This window comes from Cuculus canorus, chromosome 4, assembly GCF_017976375.1.
Source record: "Cuculus canorus isolate bCucCan1 chromosome 4, bCucCan1.pri, whole genome shotgun sequence".
NCBI lineage: Eukaryota > Metazoa > Chordata > Aves > Cuculiformes > Cuculidae > Cuculus > Cuculus canorus.
Window position 1 is genome coordinate 2,339,505 of NC_071404.1, and position 15,188 is coordinate 2,354,692.

The following is a 15,188-nucleotide window of genomic DNA, read 5'->3' on the forward strand; positions in this document are numbered from 1 at the left end:
CAGCATGGCCTCAGGCTTGGTCCTGATCCAGTCTGTGAGCATCCCAGCTTGGTCCCCAGCTGATCCCGAACTGGTCCCTGAGCACCCTACCTTGGTCCCTGGCTTGGTCCTGATCCAGCCACTGAGCATCCCAGTTTGGTCCCCTAGAACCCTGTCTTGATCCCTGGCTCGGTCTGGATCCAGTCCCTTAGCACTTCAGCATGATCCCTGGCTTTGGCCTGATCCTGTTCCTGAGCACCCTAGCTTGGTCCTGATCCAGTCCCCAAACATCCCAGTTTGGTCCCTCATGGATTGCCAGCTGGTATCCAAGCGCTGTGGTTTGATTCTTGGCTTTGTCCTGAAGCACTCCCTAAGCACCCCAGCTTGATCCACAGCTTGGCCCTGATCCAGTCCCTCAGCATCCCAGCTCGGTCTTCAGCTAATCCTCAAGCATCCTGGCTTGGTCCTTGGCTTGGATCTGATTGAGTCCCTGAGCATCCCAGTTTGGTCCCTGGCTTGGTCCTGATCCAGTCCTCAAGCATCCCAGCCCGGTCCCTAGCTGATTGCCAACTGGTATCCAAGCACTGTGGCTTGATCCTTGGCTTGGTCCTGATCCATTCCCTGAGCACCCCAGCTTGGTGCCCAACTTGGTCCTCATCCAGTCCCAGAGTGCCCTGGCTTGGTCTCCAGCTTGGCCCTGATCCAGTCCCTCAGCATCCCAGCTTGGTCCCCAGCTGATCCCCAAGCATCATGGCTTGGATCTCACTGAGTCCCTGAGCATTCCCACTTGGTTCATGGCTTGGTCCTGATCTAGTCCTTGAGGTTCCCAGATGATCCCCAGCTGCTATCCAAGCACCCTGGCTTGGTCCTGGTCCGCTGCCCTGATCCCAGGCTTTGTCCCGATCCAGCCCCAAAGCCCCCAGCAATGCAGTGTTTTCTTCTCTCCAATGTGGACAGGGAGGAAGCCGGCAGCCTTGGCTCCAGGATTCTGCTGGCCTGGACCTGAATGCTCACCTCCCATCCTTGAGTAGCCCCTGGTTTTGGGAGGCAACAGCTCCTCCTGTCCTACCAACACAACCCCACCCCAGTGCCTGTGGTGGGTGCCCCCACCCTCAGCAGCACCAGCCTGGGAGAGGAAGGTGGAGGTTCCATCCCTGGTGCTTCTGCAGAGCTTTCAGGCTCAGCATCGATAATAGATGGACTTTCAGAGGGGTATTAATAAAGGCCTCATGCATGGCCAGTGGTGCAGGGGACAGCAGGGCTGTTCGCTGCCTGGCAAGGGCTGATGTCTATGGAGAGATGCCCAAAAGATGCTTCTTCCCAAAACAAACCTGAGTGCTGAGGTCCTTAATGGTCTCCCGAGTCTTCCTCCAGAAAAAGGTTTCTTTTTTTTCAGGTGCCTGAGGCCATCTGTGTCCCATGGGATGGTCCTCGCTCAGGATCAAGCTCCCTCCCCACATGGAATGGTTCAGAGCAGTGCTTGGGGCTGCTGGGTGCCCACCTGAGGGGGATGAGCACCTTGGGTGCTATCACAGGTGTGACCTCTTAAGGAGGACAGATCTCAGGGGATATTCATTATTTCCCTCTCAACCAGGTTTCCTTCTGGCCCTTTCTCCATCCCAGCCCTTCTAGCAGCCCCCCGGGGACCCCACATCTCCTGCCCAGCTTCCCACCCCATCTCCATGGAGTCCTTCAACCCCACAGCAAGCCTGGTGCCAGGATTTTACCAGGATAATGGCAGTATAACTGGGGCTTAACCCCAGGATACTCCAACCCAGGTATCAAAAGGTTAGGGGACACAAGAGGACCTGAAGAAGAACACCTCCCTCCTTCATAACACAGTTGGGGAGCGGATATCCCCTGTCCGGAGCTGAAAATCTCTTGCAGAGAGCAGATTTGCAGCTGTGCCCCTTCCTGCCTCAGTTTCCCCCTCCACAAGAATTCCCCCCATCACCCCCAAAACACCTGAGCATCGATGGTGACCACCAAGCCCTGAGCCAGAGACGCTCTGTCGTGCCCCCACTGCCCAGATCCCTCCATTCCCGCAGGCACCTCCTCCCAAATAACTGAAACCCAAGACCACTGTGCCCCATCCGAGTGAGCACCTCCCACCAGAAGGACGTGATTTCAGGATTGTGTGGTTTTAACCAATATTTCACCACCAGAGGAGGGAGGCTCTGCTGTCTGCAGCACCTTCCAAGCTACAACATCTCCTCCTGAGCCATCCGGCTGCTGCTTGGTCCCAGGAGAAAGGAAAGAACATCTCCCAGCTGCCTTAAAATGCTGAAAGGAAAGGACCAAAGAGCCCCCACCTGCTTCTCAAGGGGACACATCCTGCCTGATGGCACCGGGACCTTCTCCAGCCCTGGGGATGTGCCAGGTTGAAAATGGGGAGCAGGGCTCTGTTTCACCCCATTTCTTGCAGATGAAGCCTGTTGGGTGCATGGAGCATCCGCACTCCGCGAGGGACCAGGAGCCCAGGGTGGAAGCTCTGGGTTGGGCTTTGTGGTCCTTGCGATGGACCCCGCGGCTTTGGATCCAAGTAGGGTAGATCCTTCCAGAGTTTGGCTCCATGCAAATAAACCAGGAGCCACGTCCTGCTTTTTGGAGAGGGAACTCGCTGGCAAGGAGCCAGGACCTGAACCCCGCTCCGTTGTGGGACAAGACCCTTCTCCCAGGATGAGCCGCCCACCCTGGGGGTTTGGGGATGCTCAGGAGGAGAATCCCTGCTGCCCTGATTGATTTTTCTCTCCCTGCTAATTATTTAAGCACTTCTCTCCCCCCGATACGTGGCACCTGGAGGCCAAAACCACACCAGAAACACCACTGTGAACAGTAGAGAGAACCCCAGCGAGGTCTTGGATTGGCTTAAATCTTTAATTAGAAAAATAGACATGATTTTCTAATATTCCTTATAGATTCTTTCTTTTACAAACAGGGAAATAGGAATAATAATAATAATAATAATAATAATAATAATAATGACATCACCTTTCCAAAGGGATCATTATGCTCCTGTTGCCGGAGCCCGGTGGCATCTATCTCCTTCAGGAGAAAGGACCGGAGCTCCCGGTCGGATAAATAACTGGTCAGGAGCATCGTGTAAAGTGCTGGCAGGGGAAATCAGTCAGGTCGCTACAAACATGGGATGTCCATGGGTTTGGGTGTAGAAAAAAATCCGTCTTGGTGGTGATTTCTTCCTGTACACGGGTTTTTCTTTCTCCACATGGGTTTTTCTTTCTTCTCCTTGGAACAGGAGCTGTAAGAATGACTCAGTCCCTGCAGTTTGGAGATGGCTCCTGGTGAGCAAAACCTCTCACTTCCCACCTCCGCAACCAGTGGTCCAGTGCCGCAGAATCGCCTCTGCCTCCTGCCTGTCCCTCTCCTCCCCAGCATGGCTCCATTCACCGTCATCTTCTCCAGGGCCACTCCAGGAGGATATTCCCACCCCGGCTCTCCCATGAGATGCTCGGGGGACCTTGGGAAATGCCGTCTCCTAGCTCTCAGGTTGGAGCTTCACAGTGTCCCAAAGGAGAGACCCACCGAGAAGAAACCCAAACCTTTGAGCTTCTCCTCTGTCCGGGCTTTCTGCTTCAGGTGGACCTTGCTGTGGCGTTTCTTCTCGTCGCTCCTGGCGAAGCGGCGCCCGCAGGTGTCACAGGAGAAGGGCTTCTCGCCAGTGTGGGTGCGGATGTGGGTGGTGAGGTGGTCACTGCGGCTGAAGTTCCTCAAGCAGATGCGACACTGGAAAGGTTTGTGGCCCGTGTGGATGCGGAGGTGCCTGTTGAGCTCATCCGAACGAGCGAAGCTCCGGATGCAGTTCTCCACTGGGCAGGCAAAAGCCTTCTCATGAGGTTTTGGGCAGAAGCATTTGGAAGAACACTTGGTCCGGCGGGTCTTCTTCTTGGGCTCAACCAAGGCAGGAGGGTTGGTGGGCAGCAGGGAAGGGATGGAAGAAGAGATGGAGTGGCCCAAAAAGTCCGTGGAGGGGACAGAGGATGAGGGATGAGGATGGAGGATCTCGGTAGAACTCATCAGACCCGGCAGGACTTCAGGCTGGGCCAAGGAGGCGTCAAACTCTGGCATTAATGGAGGAGGGAGGTTGTGGATCTTGGTGTCGGCAAAGTCCCCACGGGCTGGGAAGTTTTCTGTCTCGCAGCCGAAGCCCAGATGCGTTCCGAAGCAGGCGGCATCCTCTGCCACGCTGCCGAGTTCCGACTGGCAGCTGACGGACAAGACGTTCTCCATCTTGGAGCCCAGCTGATGGAAGAGTCCCTGGCCACTCTCCCCAGCTGAGAAGGCTTCAGGAGAATGGTAGCCAGTGGGCAAGTAGGCCTGATGCTGGGTGATGGGCTCCCACTGGGCGCAGGAGGCTTTAAACTTATCCAGGGCCGGAGAACCAGAGGGCAGCTTGATATCCTGCTTGTTGTCCAGGAGCTTGGGCTGGAAGAAGCACTGCGAGGTGTTTCCTATGGTGGGTTGTGCCTGGAGGGGCTGAGAACCCTCTGCTGTGGGGAATCCACCACTGTAGCCCTGCTCCGGGAAGGGGGCTTGGGTGGATCCATTCATTTCGGGCTGGCAGGCGGTGTAAAGGTCCAGCTGGCTCTGAGCCACCTCTGGGCAGGAGTAGAGACCATCCAGGTGCCTTTGGTGGCCCTCGGAGGAGGCGAAGGGCGAGATGCCAAGGATTCCCGACATCAGGTTGAAGAGGGATTCCTGGTCCTGGGGATGCTCCGGTACCGCCTTGATGAAGAAGCTGCCGGTGTAGCTGAGTGAAGGGGAGGGCTGGTTGCCCAGGAGGGAGTAATCCACTGCCCCACCACTCATCGGGGTGCCCAGAAGCTCACCTGGGGATGCAGAGAGGATGGTGGTTACAGGGATGTAGGGATGGGGGGGCGGGAGATGGGGGAAGAGCGGGAGCCTGGTGTTGCGTCACTGTGAGATCCCCGTCTCAGCCAGGTCCTCAAGCACACAAGGAGCCCTGGGCTTCACCCTCCTTCTCCAGCAGGACCCCCAGGACCCTTACCCTCTGCTAGAAGGGAATGTTGTACCCACAGCCAGGGGCTGAGGGCAGAGGAGAGGGAGATGACGGATTTCTGGCCGCAGCTCTCCCTCCCAGCGGGGTTCCCCATCTCTGCCCGGCTCCCTCCTGCCATTACCTCCAAGGAAATCAGCCTCGGCCAGAAGTTGCTGCTCAGGCTGCCCCAAGCCCTGCAGGTCTCCAGTTTTCATTTCGTAGCTCTCCTCGTACTTGGAATAAAGCGGATCCGGGCAGGAGAAATCCATAACGTTGAGCATCTCTGCTGGAGGCACGGCTGGGGCGAGCTGGAGGATGCTCGGGGCGAGCTGAGGGATGCTGAGGGCGAGCTGAGGGATGCTGAGGGCGAGCTGAGGGATGCTTTGGTTGAGCCGCAGGATGCTCGGGGCGAGCTGGAGGATGCCCAGGGGGAGCTGGAGGATGCTTTGGTTGAGCCGGAGGATGCTCGGGGCGAGTCGGAGGCGCTCGAGGCGAGCTGGGGGATGCTGAGGGCGAGTCGTGGGGTGCTCCGGGCTAGCTGGAGAATGCACAGGGAGAACCCAAGGATGCCCTGGGGATCCTTGGAGCGATCCAGGGGATGCTCCAGGGTGCCTGGACCGATCCGAGGGATGCTCGGGGTAGATGCCAAGGAGTGTCTGGAGGATGCTCCGGGGTGCTCGGGGCAATCCGAAGGATGCTGTGCCCCGGGGTGGGGGGCTGGGGGTGGGTTCCCTGGGGCAGGGGCGAGCGGCAGCAGCAGACCGTGCGGTCGCCCGACTCTCCCTCCCCGTCGCCCCCTTTATAGCTGCAGCCGGGCTGCTCCGACCCTTCCGCCGCAGCCATTTCTGGAGTCCCCAGTGAGGCTGCCGTGACGTAAATGCCCATATATGGACTCAGGATGTAGGCTAGGGAGTCCCAATAAGGAAATCTCTCCCGTGACGCTCAGCCCCCTCCCTCCCCCTCCCTTTCCCTCCCCCTTTTCTCTCTCTCTGTGTTATCTTCCCCCCCCTTCCTTCCATCTCTCCCTTTTTAACTAACAATCGCGATATTTTTGACAAATCGCTGATCTGTGTGTGCACAGCATCCCCTGCACCCCCTCTGCGTGTGTATGCACAGCATCCCCCCTGCACACCTCTATGTGCACAGCACCCCCTGCACCCCGTGTGTGTGTGTGCACAGCATCCCCCCTGCATCCTCTGTGTATGTGCACAGCATCCCCACTGCACCCCCTCTGTGTGTGCACAGCATTCCCTCTGCACTCCCTCTGTGTGTGTGTGTGCACAGCATCCCCCCTGCACCCTCTGTGTGTGTGTGTGCACAGCATCCCCCCTGCACCCCCTGTGTGTGCACAGCATCCCCTCTGCACCCCCTCTGTTTGTCCACAGCATCCCCCCTGCACCCCCTCTTTGTGTGCAGCATCCCCTCTGCACCCCCTCTGTGTCCACAGCATCCCCCCTGCACCCCCTCTGTGTGCACAGCATCCCCCCTGCACCCCCTGTGTGTGTGCACAGCATCCCCCCTGCATCCCCTGTGTGTGTGCACAGCATCCCCTCTGCACCCCCTGCGTGTGTGCACAGCATCCCCCCTGCACCCCCCTCTGTGTGTGCACAGCATCCCCTCTGCACCCCCTCAATGTGCACAGCATCCTCTCTGCACCCCCTGTGTCCGTGCATGGCATTCCCTCTGCACTCCCTGTGTGTGCAGCATCCCCTCTGCACTCCGCGTGTGTGTGTGCACCGCATCCCCTCTGCACCCCCTGTGTGTGCACAGCATCCCCCTCACCTTCTGCATCCAACCTCTCCCGTGCCCATGCGTGTGCACACAAACACACACACACGTGTGCAACCACAATCGAGACACACGCAGCCTTCCCTTTCCTCCAGCTGCTGCTCGGCCCTTTCATTTCCCATGACTGAGAGAGGACAGGGAATTCTGGGCACCCATCAGGATCCGGCCCTTACGCCGCAGCAACGCACTGGGGCTTTGGCTTCCCTCCCAACATGGGCTGCTGTTCTTCCAGATTTACATCTCCCCAGGCTCTTATTCGCCTTATGCTATTTTTTCCCTGTGAATGCCTTTTGTTGCTCTTGTTCCTTCTAGAAGCGTGAAAGGTGCTGCGTTTGTGATTCTTCCCCTCCTTTCCGAGCCTAATTTTGCAACACTTTCTGCTTTTCGTATTTCATAGAATCATGGAATGGTTTGGGTGGGAAGGGGTCTTAAAGCCCATCCAGTTCCAACACCCTGCTATGAGCAGGGACACCTCCCACTGGATCAGGATGCTCCAAGCCCCATCCAACCTGGCCTTGAACACTTCCAGGGATGGGGCAGCCACAGCTTCTCTGGGCAACCTGGGCCAGCATCTCACCACACTCACCAGGAAGAATTTCTTCCTAATGTCTAATCTAAATCTTCCACTTCCAATTTAAAGCCATTCCCCCTCTTCCTATCACTCGAAGCCCTTGGAAAAAGTCCCTCCTCAGCTTTCCTGGAGCCCCTTCAGGTACTGGAAGCTGCTCTAAGGTCTCCCTGAAGCTTTCTCTTCTCCAGGCTGAACAACCCCAACTCTCTCAGTCTGTCCTCACAGCAGAGGTTCTCCAGCCCTTCCATCATCTCCATGGCCTCCGCTGGACCCATTCCAACAGTTCCATCTCCTTCTTATGTTGAGGATTCCAGAACTGGACATGGGACTCCAGGTGGGGTCTCACCAGAGCAGAGCAGAGGGGCAGAATCCCCTCCCTCCCTGCTGGCCACTCTGCTTTGGATGCAGCCCAGGACACAGTTGGTTTCTGGTCTGTGAGCACACGTTGCCATCTCATGTTGATCTTCTCATCCCCAGCACCCCAAGTCCTTCTCCTCAGGGCTGCTCTCAATCACATCATTCCCCAGCCTGGATTGAAACTGTGGAGTATCCTGACCCAGGTGTAGGACCTTGCACTTGGCTTTGTTGAACCTCATGAGAAAATTACGTCTGCCATGGGGTCAGCAGGAGAAACCTGCAGGGTGTGAAGGAGCTGGAAAGGAGGAGGTGACCTCTCCCTGGATCCCCTGCCCAGTGTTTTCCCTGACTGCCTGTGCTTGCAGCCCTTGCTTGAAGGCCAGATCCACTGGAGATGTGCAGCAGTGCCTTCATCCACACCTGTGTGGCCAAGCGAAGCTCGAGCCGGGTTGCAACAGCTGAAGAAGGGTCCTGCTCCGACCCTCTTCCTGGCTCCAGCAATGATTCAGCGCGTCACCTTGGGCAAATCACTCTGAAATGTGTCTAACAGCGCTTCCCCGCGTTCGGGGCAGGCTGTTCATCCTTGCCTCTGCAAAATGCATTCAGATCGTTAGCAAAGAGGTGCAAAGAAGCATCAAACCTGGCTGGTGATTCAGGGAGCGTCAGAGAATGAGCTGTGAGGTTCAGGCTGGAAATAAAAGAGGGATGGTGAGAGATCCAGCAAATTATCAGAGTGTGGAAGTGACAGAATCACAGAATGGTTTGACTTGGAAGGGACTTTAAAGATCATCTAGCTTCAATCCGCCTGCCATGGGAAGGGACACCTCCCACTGGATCAGGGTGCCCAAGGCTCCATCCATCCTGGCCTTGAACACCTCCAGGGATGGGGCAGCCACCACTGCTCTGGGCAACCTGGGCCAGAGCCTCACAACCCTCATCGTCAATAATTTCTTCCTAAAGTCTAATCTAAATCTTCCCCCTTCCAATTTAAAGCCATTCCCCTTTGCCCCATCATTCCCGGCCCCTGGAAAAAGCCCCTCTCCAGCTTTTCTGGAGCCCCTTTCAGTACTGGAAGCTGCTCTAAGGTTTCCTCTGAGCCTTCTCCAGGCTGAAAAACCCCAACTGTCTCAGCCTGTCCTCACAGCAGAGGTGCTCCAGCCCTCGCTTCTTCTTCATGGCCTCCTCTGGAACCATTCCAACGGTTCCATCTCCTTATGCTGGGGATTCCAGAGCTGGACACAATACTCCTCTTCCTCTGGATGAATGCTTTTTTCTTTTAATTCTCAGACAAATAGCAATCCACTTATATTAAAACCCAGTCTAAAGCGACCTCCTTGGATGGCAGTTTCCATGGGAGGAGCGTGGCTCTGTGAGCTCCAACCGTGGAGGCTGACACGACGCATGAAGTAATGGGAAAACGTGACCACGACTAAAGCCAAGGACCAGGTGCTGGCACAGCATTTCCCTTCCCAGAAGGGGCACTTGGCCGGTGAGGAGGCGGGATAGCCTTCCCGGGGTGAAATGTGTCGTCATAAAAATACAGAGAGGAAATCCGTGCAGCAGCCAGGTCCCCCTGCCCCACGTGGGGATCCCAAGGAGGTACCGGAGCTCAGGCTCTGCCCTGTTTTTGGGGTCCTCTCTCTCTTTCTCTGATCCCTGAGATGTTGTAGGAAGCTTTGCTTAAGGTTTTTAAAAGCTGAAGTGGTCTGGAAAGCCACTGTTGCAGCTCTGCAGGGTGTCTTGCAGCAAAGGTTCACCCAAGCAGAAGAGTTTTGGCCTTCTGCTTCCTCCGTGTGGTGGGAACATCTTTGGAGCAGCAAATGGTGACCCCAAAGGAAGGAGCAGTTTTGCTCCACTGAGCTGGGAGCCTGAAAAGTGTCTTAGAGCTTTCTGGCAGAGCAAGGATTGCTCAGCCCCAAGCTCGCCCCCGAGCTTGCCCAGGACCACAACCCTCCAATCATTCCGCAGAGCACAGGCTGCCAGCCCGGGACTCCCCTAGTCACCTGCCATCTGGAACCTGCTGGCACGAGCCACCATCCCTGGGTGCCTGCTTCTCTCTGCCAGCCAGGGCAAGCGCTCACTTGGCGAGCTTCTCACCGGCTCCTGCTGATCATAGAATCATAGGATGGTTTGGGTCGGAAGAGATCTTAAAGCCCATCCAGTTCCAACCCCCTGCCATGAGCAGGGACACCTCCCACCGGATCAGGCTGCTCAACGCCCCATCCAACCTGGCCTTGAACACCTCCAGGGATGGGGCAGCCACAATGCCCCTGGGCAACCTGGGCCAGGGCCTCACCACCCTCTTCATGAAGAATTTCTTCCTAATGTCTAATCTAAATCTTCCACTTCCAATTTAGAGCCATTCCCTCTCTTCCTATCACTCCAGGCCCTTGAAAAATGTCCCTCCCCAGCTTTTCTGGAGCCCCTTTATGTACTGGAAGCTGCTCTAAGGTTTCCTCAGAGCCTTCTCCAGGCTGAACAACCCCAGCTCTCTCAGCCTGTCCTCATAGCAGAGGTTCTCCAGCCTTTGGGTAATCCCCGTGGCCTCCTCTGGACCCATTCCAACAGTTCCACGTCCTTCTTACGTTGCGGATTCCAGAACTGGACACAGGACTCCAGGTGGGGTCTCACCAGAGCAGAGCAGAGGGGCAGAATCCGCTCCCTCCCTGCTGCCAATTCTGCTTTGGATGCAGCCCAGGGCACAGTTGGCCTTCTGGGCTGTGAGTGCACCTTGCCTGATTCCTTGTTGAAGCCTTAGAATCCTCTGTGCTGTGAGATTAAGTGAAGAAACCTTTCTTTCTGTTTGTTTGGAGTGTGCCTTCACACTTGCAGCTTCAGAAGAGCCTCCGAGCATGGCTGTGTGTGCAATCAAACTGTTGGCTGCTCATCTGGGGTGATGAGTTCCCTCCTGCTGGCGATCAAAACCTCTCACATCCCACCTCCACAGCCAGTGATCCAGCACTGCAGCATCACCTCTGCCTCCCACGGGTCCCTCTCCTCCCCTGCATGGCTCCATTTGCTGTCATCTTCTCTGAGGCCACCCCAGGAGGATATTCCCACCCCAGCTCTCCTGTGAGATGCTCGGGGCACCTTGGGAAACACCATCTCTCAGGCTCAGGCTGGGAAGGAGAGACCTGGGATTATCCTGAAGGAGAGACCCACAGAGAAGAAATCCAGACCTTTGAGTTTCTCCTCCATCTGGGAAATTCGCTGCCGGTAACGCTAGCCTCTTCCAAGGGTTTCTCTCACAGGTTGAGAAATTGGCTCCATTGATTCTGAGCTGCTGGTCCTCAACATTGAAGATGTTTCTGTGAATCTAGTGGTCTTTTTCCTGGAGGCTGGGGAAAAGTCAACAACCTTGCGGCGTTGCTCACCTCCTCTTGCTCGCCGGCATTTCCGTCTCTTATGGCCGACGGTGCCTCTTGGATTTTCTGCTTGTGGTTCAGGTTTGCTCTGCAGATGGGGCTGAGCAGAAGAATTGGATATTTCAAAGCAATGTCCTTGGGAAGGGCTGCTCCCATGGCTTTAGGGGCAACGACAGAGGTGGGCGCCCAAAGGGGCAGCTGCCCTGTGAGCATCCATGGCTTGCAAGGTGCTGTTTGGGTACACAGGAGCTGTCAGCACCACCTCATGCTCCATGAAAATCCCTGAATTACCTTTTGTGACTCCCAACTTCTGTGTGTGCAACATCTCCTTTAAACCATCTCCACCAAAACCCCCACAAAAAGCCAACCACAAAGCCCAGATTCTTTTCTAAATCACCCCAAACCTCCCTCCACCAGGCCTCTGAGATGCGGAAAGGAGCAACATCCCAGAATCTTGAAGCTGGGAATGGAATTCACAGGGAGGTAGATGACACAATGCTACTCAGCAGTGATTCCTCCCGGGATGGCCACTGGAGATAGCACATTGATGGGTCACAACCCAAGTGCTGGATCTCATCTTTCTACCCTCCATCTCCCCCCCGATCACTCCAACCATCTCTTCTTCCAGGAAAGCTTCTAGAATACATCGCTCCGCATTTCCATGGCAACTGGCATGCGACCAACGATGCCGTTTCCGCTGAGTACCTATTCCTGGCACCATGGAGGGGATGCTCGTGTGTCAGAGGAGACAAACCAGAGAGATCGAGATCACCACCACCTCCCAGCACTGCCACCAGCCCCAGAGGGGTTGTAGCGGGTTCCTCTGAGGTTCTTTACTGAGGAACATCTTCCCTCAGGCACATCCAGACGGCCTCAGCAGATTTAAGAAGCACATGAGGCTCTACAAAACGCCTGCCAGAAGAGGCTTTTTGTTCTAATTACCAGGCATGAAGGAGGAATCGCTGGCTGGAATTTCAGAGCCTGGGCACGGCGGGAGGTCAGGGCGGATGGCTATCACTCCAGGTTTTATGTTGCTGCGTATCACCATATTCTCCGGGTGCTCAGCTAGCAACAACAGCTCTGCCTGCCCTTAAAATGTATGGATCATGGAATGGTTTGGGTTGGAAGGGACTTTAAGGCTCATCCAATTCCAACCCCATGCCAAGAGCTGGGTAATGGATTGCTTCTCCCACATCCTTGCTTTTTCTTTACCTCAAGCAGCTTAGCTTTAGGGTAAAAATCCTCAAATTTGGATGTTTTGGCTGCTATGCATAGTTTAGCTGAGGGGAATTATAGCCCAGCAGCGACTGTGTGTGGGGACGGCAGAGCAGTTTGCCAAAGCAGAGAGGTCGCTGTGATGGCATCGCCTCCTAAAAATAGGCTACAGGCAATAATAATCTCATCCCCTGCCCCCTCGAATAATTAAATCAAACCACAATCAATAATAAAGGCAAAGCGTGAGGCCTCAGAGAAGCTGGCGGAGAGCAGAAGTGGTTTTTCTCTTCTCTCCTTCATCACGAGTCCTAACCGCAATATTTTTAGTGTGTGCTTTTGGATGCCTTGGTCAGGGGCAGGGAGATTAATTGGGCTCAGTGTAAGGACAGGGCTGAGACCGGGGCTGTCAGGAACACAATGATTTGGCTGTAATAAAGTAATAAAGCAGAAGGGGACAATTTTCTCAACTTCTGTCCACATTCGCATTTTTTTTCTGAGAGCCTATCTGTCTTGATGTATTGACTCGGAAGCTGGAAACATTTCCAAGCAAGCCTGCCTTCCAGTTTGAATGAAATGATTCACTGAGCCCCAAATAAACCTTTCTCCACTCATTCATACACGGGTTTTAATCACCCCTAAAAAATTTATCTCCATTCTTAAGTAAAGAATTCTTTAACCAAAGCCATCGTATTGTTTTAGTTAAAAAAGGCCTGAAGCAAAACAGTTGGGCTTTTATTTCCTGGAGGTGTTTAAAAGATGGGTGGACAAGGTACTCAGGGACATGGTTTAGTGGCAGATAGGAATGGTTGGACTCAATGATCCAAGAGGTCTTTTCCAACCGAGTGATTCAATGATTCTATGATCCTGTTTTGCTTCCAGGGGGCTTTAAGCAGGACCTTGAGCCTGAAATGAGCCTTGAGCATCATAGAATCATAGTGTCGCTTGGTTGGAAAAGACCTTCGAGATCATCAAGTCCAACTGTAACCGTCCACTACTGAACCACATCCTTGAGCACCTCATCTACCTGTTTTTTAATCGTCTTCAGGGACTGGATTTTAATGGCTTTAAATTGAAAGGGGGAAGATTTAGATTAGACATTGGGAAGAAATTCTTTGTGATGAGGGTGGTGAGGCACTGGAACAGGTTGCCCATGGAAGTTGTAGCTGCCCCATCCCTGGAGGATTTTGAAGCCACTGGCGTGAAGTAAGTGAATTGACCAAGGATGCTGCAGAGAGCCTGTGACGGGGATTGGAGCTAAATATGTACTTAAAGCCTGTATTACTAACCAGCTCATAGAACCGCATGGTTGGAAAACACCTTTGAGATCATTGAGTCCAACCGTACCTCTCCACCACTAAACCATATCTCTGAGCACCTCATCTACCTGGCTTTTAAACACCTCCAGGGATGGGGACTCCACCACCTCCTTGTGCAGCTTCTGCCAGGGCCTGAGAATCCTTGCCATGGAGAACTTTTTCCTGATGTCCAATCCCTGAATTTCTTCACTATGAGGGTGGTGAGGCCCTGGCCCAGGTTGCCCAGGGAAGCTGTGGCTGCCCCATCCCTGGAGGTGTTCAAGGCCAGGTTGGATGGGGCTTGGAGCAGCCTGATCCAGTGGGAGGTGTCCCTGCTCATGGCAGGGGGTTGGAACTGGATAGGCTTTAAGACCCCTTCCCACCCAAACCATTCCATGATTCTATGATTCTAATTTATCCAGCAACTTTTCATTTGTGAGTGTTATTTTACTTCCTTGAGCAGCTCACTGCTCCTTTTCAGGAAAGATTCCAAGAATCCAGAGTGACATGCTCTCCAGAATCATTAATTAGAGCAGCATAAAGATTTATTAACTCCCCTCTCCATGAAATAAAACCGTCAGCCTCCGAAGTCAGCTTTCTGTGCCATCAATTCTTCCTCCCAAGTAAATTTAGAGGCTGTCACCGTTAGCTGCTAATGAAGGCAATTCCATCTATCAAGTTCTGATTTGTTGCTTGTGGTTACGGTATCGTGATCTAAACTTACATCCAAAATACAGGAGGGAAATGATTGCAGTCTTTTTTTTTTGCCATTAGTATTAATTATATTAATAAAACTTAATGATATTCATGCTAGAGGTTGGAAGCGTGTGGAAACTCATGGAACCCTTCAAATTAGCTGCTCTGGTCTCTCGGCATATAATTAGGAAGACTGTTAAATATAGTCCAGCGTGTAAATTAATACAAGTTCTATCTACTGCGTAGTTCAGCTGTGAGAGGACAAGAATTTGTCATTTCACTTGCAGGATCCAGGCTGCTCAGCCCAGGCATAAATGGGAAAGGTGCCACTCTAAAAAAGTTCTCCAGAGGTTACATAGTGGAGAACGTCTGACCAGGAGCAGCTGAGGGGCAGGGGGTTGTTCAGCCTGGAGAAAAGGAGGCTGAGGGGAGACCTCATCACTGTCTACAACTGCCTGAAAGGAGGTTGTAGAGAGGTGGGTTTTGGTCTCTTCTCCCAAGTGACAGCTGATAGGATGAGAGGGAATGGCCTCAAGTTGCACCAGGACAGGTTCAGATTGGACATCAAAAAAAATTCTTCACAGAAAGGGTTCTGAGGCCCTGGCAGAGGCTGCCCAGGGAGGTGGTGGAGTCCCTGTCCCTGGAGGTATCTAAAAGCAGGGTAGAAGCCATGGGCAGGGACACCTCCCACTGGATCAGGCTGCCCAAGGTCCCATCCAACCTGGCCTGGAACACCTCCAGGGATGGGACAGCCACAACTTCCCTGGGCTACCTTTTCCAGTGTCTCACCACTCTCAGATGAGATCCTCAGGGATGTGGTTTAGTAGTGGACAGGTAAGGTTGAACTTAATGATCTTTTCCAACCTAGTGATTTTATGGGATAGGTTTGAAGCCGTCTGTTTTTC

At 54.1% G+C, this 15,188-nt stretch overlaps 1 protein-coding gene across 1 annotated transcript; it reads right to left on the reverse strand.

Moving 5' to 3' along the window:
* Positions 1–2,876: 2,876 nt before the first annotated feature.
* Positions 2,877–5,717, reverse strand: EGR4 (early growth response 4). Its single transcript, XM_009565733.2, has 2 exons — positions 5,139–5,717; positions 2,877–4,826 (listed from the first exon to the last, which is right to left on the reverse strand). The coding sequence occupies exons 1-2, from the start codon at positions 5,275–5,277 to the stop codon at positions 3,496–3,498; spliced, it is 1,470 nt and encodes a 489-aa protein (XP_009564028.2). The 5' UTR covers positions 5,278–5,717; the 3' UTR covers positions 2,877–3,495.
* Between the last annotated feature and the right edge of the window lie 9,471 nt (positions 5,718–15,188).

Bases quoted from the DNA above. Each gene is read 5' to 3' on its own strand.
- EGR4 (XM_009565733.2), bottom strand. From the start codon at position 5,277: ATGCTCAACGTTATGGATTTCTCCTGCCCGGATCCGCTTTATTCCAAG. The intron at 4,827-5,138 runs GTAATGGCAGGA...CTGCATCCCCAG, and splicing joins CGAGGCTGATTTCCTTGGAG to GTGAGCTTCTGGGCACCCCG.